Source organism: Protomyctophum bolini, assembly GCF_963924005.1.
Source record: "Protomyctophum bolini genome assembly, chromosome: 7".
NCBI lineage: Eukaryota > Metazoa > Chordata > Actinopteri > Myctophiformes > Myctophidae > Protomyctophum > Protomyctophum bolini.
In genome coordinates this window covers 46,340,457-46,355,230 of record NC_137868.1, presented here as the reverse complement: position 1 = coordinate 46,355,230, position 14,774 = coordinate 46,340,457, and the positions used below count along the sequence as shown (strand labels likewise).

The 14,774-nt window shown below is 43.8% G+C and overlaps 1 protein-coding gene across 1 annotated transcript in view; it reads left to right on the top strand.

Annotated features, from left to right (window-relative positions):
- Nucleotides 1–7,470: 7,470 nt before the first annotated feature.
- The window catches only part of LOC308318764 (immunoglobulin superfamily DCC subclass member 3), a gene marked incomplete at both ends in the record, with an annotated part of 37,472 nt that continues 30,168 nt past the window's right edge, over nt 7,471–14,774 (top strand). Inside the window, one exon of the mRNA XM_080768393.1 lies at nt 7,471–7,531. Within this exon, the coding sequence (XP_080624519.1) occupies nt 7,471–7,531 (61 nt within the window). The remainder of the gene's footprint in view (nt 7,532–14,774) is intronic.

Below are 14,774 nucleotides of genomic sequence, written 5' to 3'. Positions count from 1 at the left end.
GCTGCTGGGAAATGAACCTGTGGGAACGTTGCACCTGTCTGCATGCAGTGCATCAGTGAGCAAATTAGGGTTATTAATAGTTTTGCCTTTTTTATTTAGTTTTTATTTTTATTTAGTTTTGGCTTTGTGTTGTCAAGCTCAGTTTAGTTTTAAATACTTTTTCTATGTGGGTTCCTTGGGTTAGTTTAGTTTGTATGTCGTTTTAGTGTAGCTTTCTTTTAACACAACCTGACATCTGACCCTAACTAAACCGCTTACTTTGAGCTTGTTTTTAACGTGGATTTGTTGGTTTACCTTTTTATGTAATTTTGTAAAATGTAAGTTTTTAATTTGCTTGATTCAGTATTATCTAGATATTTGATATTCATTGTGTCAGGCACGCCCCCTTCCTATACAAACCCATTGTAACTTGAAATTCCATTTTAAACATGATAGATTCAGGGAAAACACCCGTCCTTGGTTCTGGTGACTGATTCTTTCTAATATTTACTACTATACTCTTCGTTTATTTCATGCCCAATGCTGGGAACTTTGCAGCTGTGGCACAGAGCCTTACCCTTACACACACGCACGCACGCACGCACGCACGCACGCACGCACGCACACACACACACACACACACACACACACACACACACACACACTTTGGGAGAATTCGTTGAGTGCACCAACTGGACTCAAGGCCTCGTTTGCTCTGTCCAACTTATCATTAACATCAGATTACGATTAAAGGACTTCATACACATAACCAACTTTAAGACACACTATTTAACTCTTAACAACGTACTTTTGTACACAACTACAGTGTATACAGCTTTTTCATAGATCTCACATCGATATAGCTTCATAGATTATCATCAGTGCTGCATGTGTAAGTTACAATTTTTTGTTCATTTCAGACTTTTAACTACAGTAAACCCACCGTACTGTTCTGGGTTTTGCTCCTTCCCCCCAAACCCAAACCTCTTTGCCGAAAGATCTACAATTTTTCAGGAAATTTAAAATGGCATGTTTGTGTGGAAGATCTAGGCTGTCTATGACTGACTGAGAAACTTAGGGCGCTTTCACACCGGACATGTTTGGTTCGTTTAAAACGAACCATGGTCCGCTTACCCCTTTGGTTCGGTTGGTGTGAACATGCATCCGAACTCTGGTGCGGATCAAAGAAACGAACCATGGTCCGCTAAAAAAGGCCGGACTCGGTTCGCTTCCAAACGAACCACGGTGCGGTTCGTTACTGGTGTGAATGCATTCGGACTTTATAGAGGACCAAATACAGTACGATAGCCAAAATAGCTGTCGGGCTTCGGCAGTTGTGAGGCTGCATTAATAATTAGTTATAAAAGCATGTATTTTTTACGGGGATCACTATTGATATGACAGCTGACAGTCTGATTTTATTTTAATAGTAGACGCATGTCGAGGCGCAGCGCAAATGTAATGGCAGCGTACGAGGTTCACATGCGCAAAAATAACAGATGTATAATTATCGACACGGAATGGTGTACGGTATATGGTACACGTGGATGTAAGCTTGTAGATCTGTTTATTTTAAGCATGCGCCGCCGTCACGCAAAGTTATGACAAAGCATGCGATGCATGAGTCTTCATGCGAGAGTTTCTCTTTCAACTCGTGTCCCCTCCTTTTTTCTGTCTGTCTGTCTGTCTGTGTGTGTGTGTGTGTGTGTGTGTGTGTGTGTGTGTGTGTGTGTCAGTGTGTGTGTGTGTGTGTGTGTGTGTGTGTGTGTGTGTATATTTATATGGGAGAGACGCAGAGACAGAGAATTTGAAATATTTAAAATCATCCATGTCGCGCACGGCCGCACGTATAGAGAAAAAGCCAATGTTAAATAAGCTATACACAGGTGGTCCCAAATGATTAATTGATTAGGCCTACATCACTATAGCAAAAGACGTAAAACTAGGTCAACTCAATTAGCTGCAGCGGAGCTTTTCTGACTTGAAGCTCAATAACCTACTAACTGACCACCTTCAAGTTTAAACCATAAGATGACATGGAAATGCCCGCCGATTTGATGCGCAGAAATAACATATATCTAATCGGGTCAAGGTGCACACATGGAAGAAAAGTCATTTTTATCGGGGATACCTTGTAGGCTATACGTCTCCGTGAATTGTATGCATCAGGAGCAAGCACATTATTGTTCAAACACCTGCTCATGTTCATCTGTTGCTCTTATTTGGCTAATAAAATAATTAATAAGAATGAATGCAATAGCAAGTTGTTGCTTCTCTTCTCTCTCTGTGTGACTGAAGGTTGCCCCAAAAATTGTAGACAGTGATTTCCCCTCATGTTCTTTTTCCCTCACTATTTGGTTCGCTTAACATGTCCACGTGTCATTTGTTTACATATTTGGTACGCTTTACAAAGTCCAGTGTGAACACCAAACGGACCAAAATCAAAATGCAAATATTTGGTCCTTGGTCCTTGATCCGGACCTTCTAAGCGAACTTTGGGTGTGAAAGCGCCCTTAGTGTTCATGCCCAATGCTGGGAACTTTGCAGCTGTGGCACAGAGCCTTATTAGCCGAGACCAAACTCAAAGGAAAAGAGGGTGCTGTTTTTCCTTTATTTTGCGGATGGGTACCCAGTCATCCTGCCACTGGCTTCTGTGCATGTTCACGTGTTCACATGTTCTGCTCCATGGTGGGGGGGGGGGGCTTCTCTCAACCAATAAGAGAGAAGGGCCGTTTTTGATGCCACACTGGGCAGGGTTTCGGCTGTAGTCAGTCTTCACTCTTCAGTGACAGACGCCACAGAACAGAAGCGAGGACCCATGCACGTTTCACAACGGAAATTATTTTGTATTGTGAAGTAAAGTTAAAGTAGTCCGGTCTGGTCCAGTAAGTAATGCAACAGGAAAATAGAATCCCTACCCGAAGAGACACACACGACCACGGACCAAAAATATAAAAGAAACAACATCAGTGCTTTCGTTACACAGAGGATGCAACATTATAAATTAATTCTGCCTATACTTTAATTACCATGATTCCATATGCTTTGGTAGGCCTACAGTATATGTTATATAACAGCTAAATGATAGTTAGGAACCAAATGCACCCTTATGGGTTTTTAACACTGAAATTAATTACAGAGCTAAAGGCTAATGAGTATCATGTTGGGGGGGGTCCTTGACATGAATAGGTTTGGGAACCCCTGTTATGTAACAAAGTTAATGAATGCCATGTCCATTTCCATGGTACGTGTTTGTGTGGAACGTCTATCTATCACTGACTGGAAAACCAGTGTCTGTGCCAAATGCTGCTGGGAAATGAACCTGTGGGAACGTTGCACCTGTCTGCATGTGCACCAGTGAGCAAATTAGGGTTATTAATAGTTTTGCCTTTTTTATTTAGTTTAAATTAGTATTTAGTTTTGGCTTTGTGTTGTCAAGCTCAGTTTAGTTTTAGATATTTTTTCTATGTGGGTTCCTTGGTTTAGTTTAGTTTGCATGTAGTTTTAGTGTAGCTTTCTTTTAACACAACCTGACATCTGACCCTAACTATAACCCCATGGCCTCCTTTCTATATCCTGGTCTTGCTCTCCAGAGATTTGGCCTTGACATTGTTAATAGCACTGGTTCTCAACCATATTCATGTCGAGGACCCCCGAATGAACATGTATTATTTGGCCACGCATCCCCATCTGAAACAAAAAAAAGTGTGCCAGGCCTGCCAGGGACCCCCATTCTAGATTTGTCTTGTTATATTAGTGCGTCAACAATATTCCAAAAATGGAACAGCTTAAACGTTGCGTGCTATAGAGCGCCGCAGTCCCCGCCCCCTTTCAGAAAAGCGAGTGGCCCAGGAAGTGGAAGCCCCATGCATTCTCCCATCGGCACTTTTAATGTAATAAACATTTCATTCAATGCAATTCAATAACAGAAATTAAACAAATAGCACTAAACAATAATTATAATAACTGCCTGTGACAGGTGTTGTCTTATGCACACATACACACAGGAGTGTTTTATGCACGCATGCACGCACGCACGCACGACACACGCACGACACACACGCACGTACGCACGCACATTGTAGACATGACAAAAAAGTACAATTTGGATCAGATTAATGTATGTGTTGCAATAAGTTTCAGGTTGTCAAAACTACAGTACTGTATATCACCAACCTTAACCTTAACGCTTACTGTAAGCTCACAAAAATGCCCCAACTTGGCCTCAAAACCACGGCCATCTGAGGCGAAACACCCTCAAAAGATCGAGAGAGAGAGAGAGAGAGAGAGAGAGAGAGAGCCCTGCTACTGCATAATATCCACATTGTAGAAGTTTCTCTTCGCTTGTTGGTGTCGTAAATCCGAGGCCTCTCTCTCAAGCAAAAATATCTAAGGCCGTGTTATATTAGATTGGTCAAGAATATATGTCCACAAATATAGTCCTTAAAGGAAAACTTCCATTTGCAACCAGATCTTATCTTAATGATATTTGGGAGAAAGAAACACTTTCCTGGTTTTCCTGTTTTTTTATGTGGGAAATATGTGACTAATAATAACTGTGACTACATGTGCACCAAAGCATTATCAAGGTCATGGTCAGGGTTATTCCCAAGTCCCAAGCTGGGCATTTCATTTGACTGCAGATAACGAGTAAGACGCGCAAACGCGGGAAGCGAACGCAGCTCGTACATATTTGGGTTTTGGACGTATAGCTCCATATATGGGCACAAAAGGGGCCAGGTCCACAACAAACAAATCACTGGCCCCTTTTGTGCCCATATATGGAGCTGAGTGGACCTGGCCCCTTTTGTGCCCATATATAGAGCTGAGTGATTGCTGATGCAACACACTCCATATTTGGATAGCGGGACAGACACACGGACAGACAGACAGACAGACACACACACAGACATGATCTGCTAGGTCTCATAGTAAGTGCTCACTGCGTTCGCAATAAAAGCTCTTAAAACACATTACAAACAATAGTACACTTGCCATGCAGAATGTGAACCCAGGCTACTATGTACACATGTTTTATGTTAGAAATGTTTGAGTATGGGTCCCCAGGCTAGCATGTAGAAACTACCGGATGCTAACTTGCATATGTTTTTTCATAATCTGCATATAATGTGTGACCATATATGTGACAGGTGCCAGCAAAAAGAGCCTCAACTCGATTTTTACAGATTACATATTATTACAGATTATTAAAGTACAGAATGTAAGCTTTCATATGAAATTGGACAATAATTGAAGGAGATATAACCATTTTAAAATGATTGGGGCCTTTCACCCAAAGCTGAGAAAATTCCCTTTCAATATTCACAACATGTTTATCACCTTAGAGCTGGATAGAAGTGGGTGTGACAATGGGAGGGACAATAGGTACTTAACTCCACCCACAATGACCACCTTAGAACGTTTTAGCTGTCAACACTGTAATATAGAAACACTGACATGTTTAAGCCAAAGCCAGTACAACAAACAATGCAATTTGTAAGGTGCCCCAATAAACCCTTAACAACCTATTAGGGAAAGTCTAAATGTCATCATGCTTTAAGTAGCCTATAGCATGTGACGTCTGCAACTATAGCTCTGGTCCATAGCTCTAATGCCGTTGCATTTAGAGCTATGTTTACCGTCTTACCGATGACTCCCGGGGCTCGCATATAAATGCAGACCAGCCTCTCGTCTTTAGCGTAAATAAAAATAACGTTTTTGCTATATACTCACCAAAACAAAGGCGGGTTGTGTCATTAGAAAGCATACTTTCCTTAGTGGGAGCACTCTGAACCCCCCACCACACGTATAAACGGTTATTTTCGGCCAAAAAGGGATTATCTTTCTACCGGGAAAAGATATTGTAGTTACTCCACTGCGCCCTCTACCGATATTGCCAAGAGAAAACCTTCCTAGAGAAAATCCCTTTCTGTTTCTAAATGCAACGGCATTAGAGCTATGGACCAGAGCTATAATCTGCTGTGAAACAAGGTGCTGAATCCATTCCAAGCATTCGTTTTGCACAAATAACACTCCTTGGGCTAAAAACGGCCATAGCGGTCACAAAATGTGATGATCTGGCTATGGCCATTTTTTAGCCCAAGGAGTTGTAGACCTACCTATTTTCATATAAAGGTCCATTATTACTTGCGCTCTGCTCGCGCAAGTCATAATGGACCTTGATATGAAAATGGTTGAAAACCATGAACTGCTTAACCCATTCTGTCCGGTAACCCATTTGGGTTTTTTAGCATGAAGTTATACTTTAGCTATTGAAAAATAGCAGATCTACAAGCTCGTAGCGTGGCACCGATCGAGTGCCGTGCTACGAGGTTGTATAGGTCTGCTATTTTTTTTAAATCATGAAAATGTGTCGCAAATAATTGAGAGCGAATGTTTTTAACTCAAATCTTTGGGGAGGTCCCTGGAACAATTTTTTTTTCAGATGGGGGTCGGTGTCCAAATACATATAATTTTTGGGGTCCTTGACATGAAATATTGAGCACCACTGATATAGAAACACATAGGTAATTTCAGAAAACTGTCAGGATTTAGAAGACATTTTTAAAATGTCGACGGCAGGCCTAAATGGGATATACGATTGGGTACTATTGTGAGATTGAAATATCCTTTCCAAAAGTGACCGGGGCCAAGTATACGTTGGTCCATATCCCTCTATAACTGTTACGTCGTTCACAAACATTTCACTTTCAAGGACCCACAGTTTGGTATATGTATATTGGCCATGCACGAACCCCGGACCACTACCTAAACATATCAATCATTTCGCTTATTGGACCCCCCCCCCCCCCCCCCCGGAACCCCCCTGAAGGACATGTGGCTGGGGGTCCCTGGCTGGACCCCAACTGTGATGACCACTGCATGACTGCTACTATGATTTCTCCTGGGAATGGGGAGGGAGATAGGCCATGGGGGGGCGGGGCAGAGCTACTGGGATTAACCCCGCCCCCCTGGCCAGGCCCCCCTGTCTGTAATTGGCTCCCTGACACACACACACACACACACACACACACACACACACACACCCACACACACACACACACACACACGCACGCACACACAAGCGCAAAAGCGCGCACGCACGCACACACACACACACGCACAGCCCCAGCCAGCAGGCGCTGGGTCAGTTTTTCATTCATTCCCAAAGCGACCTCAGACCACAGCGGACCACAGTTAGAAGGAGGATTTTATCCGGATCTTGGGGAGAGAGAGAGAGACAGAGAGAGAGAGGCCATCTATTTTTTTTCTATCTCTCACTTTACTGGCGTTCTTTTCTTTTTCATTATTATTAGAACATATAGGTCTGCTGATATTCAGTAGACCTAGAAGTACAAATGAGTTGGAGTTTATCATAGCTGCGGGTTTTCCAGAGAGAGAGAGATTGCTGCTGCATGCGCACCTGGAAAAAACTAAAACGGATTAACTAACGGATACATTTTTTTTCCACCAACCTTAACCAAAGCCATGATGATGATGGTGATCCAGATGGGAAGTGTCCTGGTGCTGCTGTCTGGCCTCATCTGCCCAGGTAAACATCATTATCTTTACTACATCTGAATTAGAATGGGCTGTTTATATACTCTCTATAAAACAAAGTATTGAGTTAAGATGCATCTTCAACCAGTCATCAACAATCAATCAAGGCTAGCGATAGTTTGTTGGCTCAGTCAGCCAGCCATTAACATTACTTTGCCTTTCTTTGGCTATTCAATTTGAAGAGGCAATTTATATTATTCCTATCGTGTTGTTAGTGGACTACTGTATTAAGTACTACAGATACACTTAGTCTACAGTAGGCCTATAAAATGCACTGTTCGGGTTTTTGTTTAACCTCACTGGTCAACCATGGTGTGATTTGTGTATAGGCTCGATAGTTAAAACTTTCTCTTGTCTTGAAAGCTAACTATGTTTTCTGAAGCCTAATTTGCAGATTTGCAGTGAAAACAGTGTGATTTTAATGACAAATATATATATCACCATCCTAAATGACAATGTTTGCATGATTGAGTCTGGTTTGATATCTGCAATATCACAAACAAAACAAATAGCCTATAGCCTAAAACGAACCATTTCTATATAATATTATAATGAGTAGGCTATGTTGTTTCACAACTTCCCCCAGGTTACTTGTAGGATATAGCCTACTGCTTGGTTAGTTGTAGTTTGCGGAGCGGTAGCCTATACTGATATCGGAAGGTCGCTATATCCCCGGACCTGTCAGGCTGTATAGCACGTTAAAATGACCACCGCTGAAGTGCCCTTGGACAAGGCATTGAACCTCTACCATAATGTTCTATGAGCAGGGCCTGGCTGACGGCTGTAAACAAGTTCTTGAGCTTAGTCCAGCAGTTACCCTGGGTAAACTAGTAGGCTACCTTTCCTTTCTTTTAGTTAATAGTTAGTTACTGGTGGATCAGGGAAGGCAATCAGCTATCCAAATCATCCTTTGATGCTCTCTTTTGCTTGTTTGTTTTATTGCCTATAAGATGTTTTGCTCTGTGTGTGTGTGTGTGTGTGTGTGTGTGTGTGTGTGTGTGTGGAGAGAGAGAGCCCAGACTGCTCACATGGTCAAGGTCAGACAACACGCACTTAAATATGCACCGTCCACAATGACACCAGACTGACCCTCTCTATGCATGCGGTGCCCCCGATTAAGACCATTGTGTGTGTGTGTGTGTGTGTGTGTGTGTGTGTGTGTGTGTGTGTGTGTGTGTGTGTGTGTGTGTGTGTGTGTGTGTGTGTGTGGGTGTGTGTGTGCGTGAGCGTGAGCGTGAGAGAGTGTGTTTGTGAGAGAAATAGGATATTTCACTCCAATTGTCATGGTCACATTGATCACTACATCCATCTGATCAGAACTCTATATAGTCTTAAGGGAAAGTGGACATTCATCATTCAATTGAAATCAATACAATTCTGGATAATTCACAAACAAAGGTGTCCTGCACGAAATAAATTAAAGAGAAGTTAATTATGACATGACCAAAAGCAAACATCCAAAGAGTATAGCTACATTTACAAAGTCAAAATTGTAGTAGTGAAATGAGATGGAGGACACACACACACACACACACACACACACACACACACACACACACACACACACACACACACACACACACACACACACACACACACACACACACAGAGAGAGAGCGAGAGAGAGAGAGAGACGCTGGCCTGAAAGGAGAGGTCAGAAGTCAACATTTGGGTTCCTGGCGGTCCTTTGTCTGGGGTCTGCAGTGTGTCTGCGCTTCAGGGCAGGATTAATGTCCCCAATGGTTTTACTGGGACACCCCATAGAACTCTATGGGACACCCTCCGCTGTCCCCCGTTACTTCTGTAGCGATGATGGTGATGGGGGTGCCAGAGATAACTGGGCCTTTTACTGGGAATCACGGCACACATAAACTGCTTTTCATGGTTATTCACACTGCATGGAAGCTGACCAGTAAAACTGAGTTAGGTCTTAATTATACTGTTGGTCACTGGGAGCTGACCAGTAAAACTAAGGTCTTATACTGTTGGTCACTGGGAGCTGACCAGTAAAACTAAGGTCTTATACTGTTGGTCACTGGGAGCTGACCAGTAAAACTAAGGTCTTATACTGTTGGCCACTGGTAGCTGACCAGTAAAACTAAGGTCTTATACTGTTGGTCACTGGTAGCTGACCAGTAAAACTAAGGTAGGTCTTATACTGTTGGTCACTGGTAGCTGACCAGTAAAACTAAGGTCTTATACTGTTGGTCACTGGGAGCTGACCAGTAAAACTAAGGTCTTATACTGTTGGTCACTGGGAGCTGACCAGTAAAACTAAGGTCTTATACTGTTGGCCACTGGGAGCTGACCAGTAAAACTAAGGTCTTATACTGTTGGTCACTGGGAGCTGACCAGTAAAACTAAAGTCTTATACTGTTGGCCACTGGGAGCTGACCAGTAAAACTAAGGTCTTATACTGTGGGCCACTGGGAGCTGACCAGTAAAACTAAGGTCTTATACTGTTGGCCACTGGGAGCTGACCAGTAAAACTAAGGTCTTATACTGTTGGTCACTGGGAGCTGACCAGTAAAACTAAGGTCTTATACTGTTGGTCACTGGGAGCTGACCAGTAAAACTAAGGTCTTATACTGTTGATCACTGGGAGCTGACCAGTACAACCACAGTCTGATACTGCTGTACCCGGAGCTAACCAACCACAGTCTACGGTTTGTCTCTGAGAAGTGAGAACTGCCCTGTAAATCCTATAGCAAGGTCAAATGCTGTTGGACACTGGGAACTGCCCAGTAAAACCAAGAACTTTTATTGTTGGTCACTGGGAGCTGAGAAGAACAAAGACGGCAGAAGCAACCCGCAACACTCACAATTAGAAGAGCATATTCTTGTAGGTGCAAGGCTCAAAAATACGAAATTGAAAGTGATACTGTTGACTACTGGGAGCTGACCAGTACAACCACAGTCTGATACTGTTGTACTGGGAGCTGACCAGTACGACCACAGTCTGATACTGTTGTACTGGGAGCTGACCAGTACGACCACAGTATACTGTTGAACTGGGAGCTGACCAGTACAACAGTCTGATACTGTTGTACTGGGAGCTGACCAGTACGACCACAGTATACTGTTGAACTGGGAGCTGACCAGTACAACAGTCTGATACTGTTGTACTGGGAGCTGACAAGTATACAACAGTCTGATACTGTTGTACTGGGAGCTGACCAGTACAACCACAGTCTGATACTACTAGAAACTGACCAGTGCAACCACAGTCTGATACTGTTGTGGCCTACTGGGGTTGAATTAAGTCAGAACTACCTTTTATCTAACCACCGACAATATAAAATATGCAGTGTTAGTTTAACTGAGGTTGTACAAATATGACCAAGTGGACCCATGAGGGTCCATTCATTCACGCTGGTCTATAGTCTATATTGTTAGCTGGTCTATACTGTGTCTGTTGTGTGTATAGCTGGTCTGTATAGTGTGTCTGTTGTCAGTTGGGGCGGAAGTGGCTCAGGCGAGTGGCCGGTATAGGGAGACCGGATTCGAACCCGGGGCTCCCCCAGAGTTTGTGTCGAAGTGTCCTTGAGCAAGACACTGACTGCTCCTGATGTGCAGGTTGGTGCCTTGCATGGTTCCCTCCGTCCATCTCCCACCGTTGTATGAATGTGTGTGTGAGAATGGGTGAATGTAATGCATGTGAAAGCGATTTGGATGAAAGCGCTATATAAATGCACCATTTGTCATTTAGTTGTATTGTGTTTTAACTGGTCTTGTCTATAGTGTTGTTGTGTCTATAGGGAGAAGAAAAGAGTTAGAAAAATGGAAATATGGATATCTAGATATTACCTTTCTGTCATTTTTAAGACTAGCCTATAGGAAAAGCCAACAATGAATCAGAATGTGTATTCATGTATTGGCCAAGAATGTTCACATATACTGATGACTTTGACATGTACTTATCTATATCACAACATCACAATGACCAGCCTCATTATGAACACAATAATTATTGATATTAGCCTATATGAATATATTGCCCATCAGCTCTATTCCATAGTGTGTTGTATTATTTAGCGGTGTGTTAACACAGTGCTCTGCACTTTAATGAGGAACAGATGTTCCTTTCCACACTTCATGCTTGTCGTCTGTAGTGGCTCATTTGCATGAACTCACCAGCGAAACACCCACTGGTATCTAATTAATTAATAGCCTAATTAATTAACCCCCGGATTTTGAGAGGCCCGAAGAAGAGCAGAGAGTCTATATGATGGCACTAAGTAGTAGTGTTCGTGTGTGTGTGTGTGTGTGTGTGTGTGTGTGTGTGTGTGTGTGTGTGTGTGTGTGTGTGTGTGTGTGTACGTGTACGTGTGTGTGTGTGTGTGTGTGTGCGGCTGTGTGCGTGTGTACTGTGTACGTGTTGTGAAGTTCAAGTCTAACTTTGGTGACAATGAACATCAAACCCCGCCAGGGCGGGCGGGCCTGGGTCAGGGTCTGACCCCCACCACCCTCTCCTCTCCTCTCCCAACTCTCTCATGACCTCCCAGGATTGGGGTCGCCTCAGTCTAGGGGGTGGGGGGAGGGGTCTCCCTCCCCCTCCCCCTCCTCCTCCCTGTAATGAGGACCCCCAGATGGGTGCGGGTATTAATCTGTGAGTGTGAATGGGGGAGCACGGGGGGTCAGAGGTCACGACGACGACGGGCTGATGGGTGATGGAGGTTATGGGGTGCAGCTGGGAGCCGACCGAGGCTCAGCTGTATGATGAGCGCCGTTGATTTGACGGCTCGTGTATATTTAGTTTTTATATAGTCACATTTGTGTTCATCTATAGTTTTAGTCGACTAAATGTGATCAAATTTGACTGAGGGACTGACGTTGGATTTTTTAAGAGATTTTCCGTTTTTTCACATCATATGAAAGCAGCTGGGAATCATATAGCTTCAGATTGACATATTGGTTGTTGAGTTTGACCCAGCAGGTTTGGGAGATATGGTTTTTTGACATTTATGACATTTTAGTCTCTGTGTTTTCGTTTTAGTCGACAACATCAACACTCGAGGAGAACTTGAGTGCTCCTGCAGGGTCTCTGCTGCTCCAAACCTCAGGCCCTGATCTCTCAAAATGGAATGATACAAAATAATTATAAGTAAAAGTACAATATCTTTTCCTCTGAGATGTGGCGGCCGTATAGAAGTAAACATTCAGAATTGTAAATACTAAAAGGAAATACCTCAATTGTACACTTAAGTACTATACACAGTACTCGAGTATACATGCACTCATGGTGACTTTTACACAGCTGCAAACGAACGGAACAAATTATGGCTGGCTGCTGACAGAGAGAGAGACAGAGAGTGACAGAGAGACAGAGAGACAGAGACAGAGAGACAGAGAGACAGAGAGACAGACAGACAGACAGACAGACAGAGACAGAGACAGAGAGAGATGACAACATGAAGAGTAATAGAACATAGGATGGATGGAGAAGTGTGCATGTGTGTGCGCGCGTGTGTCACATGCGTGCTCCAGTGTGTGTGTGTGTGTGTGTGTGTGTGGCTGTCTCAATTTCACGTCTCACAGCGCCAGCTGAAAAGGCGGCGTGAGCGTCTTTTCCGTCCATAACAGCTGGGACGGGCGGACAGACCGGGGGTTCGGGGACGGGGACGGACGGAGGACAATGAGACGATGAAATATGAGGGTGTCGGACGGTCGGACCCCTCTCTCTCTCTCTCTCTCTCTCTCTCTCTCTCTCTCTCTCTCTCTCTCTCTCTCTCCTCTGAAAGCGGGCGTGTCAGGTGATGTCATCACCCCACACCCGGCCACGGTTGAAGCAAGTGGGGGGGGGGGGGGCATGGGAAAGTCACCTCCAAGTTCAAGTTGAAAAGGAAAGGTGGTGGTGGTGGGGGGGGGGGGGGGGGGGTAGTATCACTAACGCAGTCCTTCTTCTTCCAGACTCTATAGAAGTCATCTGAACTTGACCCCACCCATCCCCCCCCCAAGACACACACACACACACACACACACGAACCCCTCGCTCGCCACTCACTTGATCATTGTTTGCTCTCGCTCTCTCTTGTCTCAATGGCTCAGCGCTCAGCGCTATTGTCAAGCAGTTTGCGCGATGAATTATGCGAGACCGTGTGTGTGTGTGTGTGTGTGTGGAGGGGGGGGGGGGGGGTGAAGAGGGAGGGGGGCTATCAGTCAGAATGGAGCAACGTCAAGTGTGAGTTTTCAAATGGCGCACACACAGACACACACACACACACACACACACACACACACACACTCTCACTCGGTGGCTGTCAGAGTTGTGTGTATTTATGGTTAAGATATAGTGCAGGCTTTGTTCCTCCTCTGCCTGCCTAGTGGCTGCCTTGTTGGGCCTAATTAATTAACGACAACGTTAACAATTCACACCCATTAGGAGACAAACGAGTATAAGTCTGTCCGCAGGCTGGAAAGGATCCCATGCATGTCTCTAAAAAAGTATATAGTTTGGTTGTTTATTGTGATCCGATCGTGTAATAGTTTACACTCCCCCCCCCCCTCCCCCCCCTCCCAATCAACCTCTTTATCATAATCTGGTGTCTCTATACAAATGGAGAAATCATTGCATTATTACCCTTTTTGGTGTCAGCGTCGTTTTATGCTTTAGCTATTGAAAAATAGCAGATCTACAAGCTCGTAGCGCGCCACCGAGTGGCGCGCTACGAGCTTGTATAGGTCTGCTATTTTTGAAAAGTCGAAGAACGACTGACATTCTTAGAATCTGATCTCGGGTCAGAATGGGTTCATCAGACCAGTGTGTGTGTGTGTCCAGTGGAAACCTCGTGTGAATCTGATCTCAGGTCAGAATGGGTTAAATGTATAGCCTAATATTTAGACTCTCGTGGACATACTGTATTTATCGACTCTGACTCTCTACGAGCGTCTAAGCGACCTTATACCCCCTGGGACAGACAAGAGTCTAAATCTTGGGCTATATGTCAAATGTATTTACACCAACACTCTGTATAGGTTACTGTTGTCGTTGCTGTTGCAATGCATCCTATTAATGGATATCTCAATCACATCTCTGTCTTTAGCTTCATCATCATCACCACCATCATCATCATCATCACCATCATCACCATCATCACCATCATCACCATCTCAGTAAGTACCATCTTCTCTCCTCTTCCTCTCCAAACAAGAGGTGAGTCTATAGCTGTATATATACTGTAGGTATAACAACATTGATATATACGTATACAAAACAACATATCATTTAAAAGTAG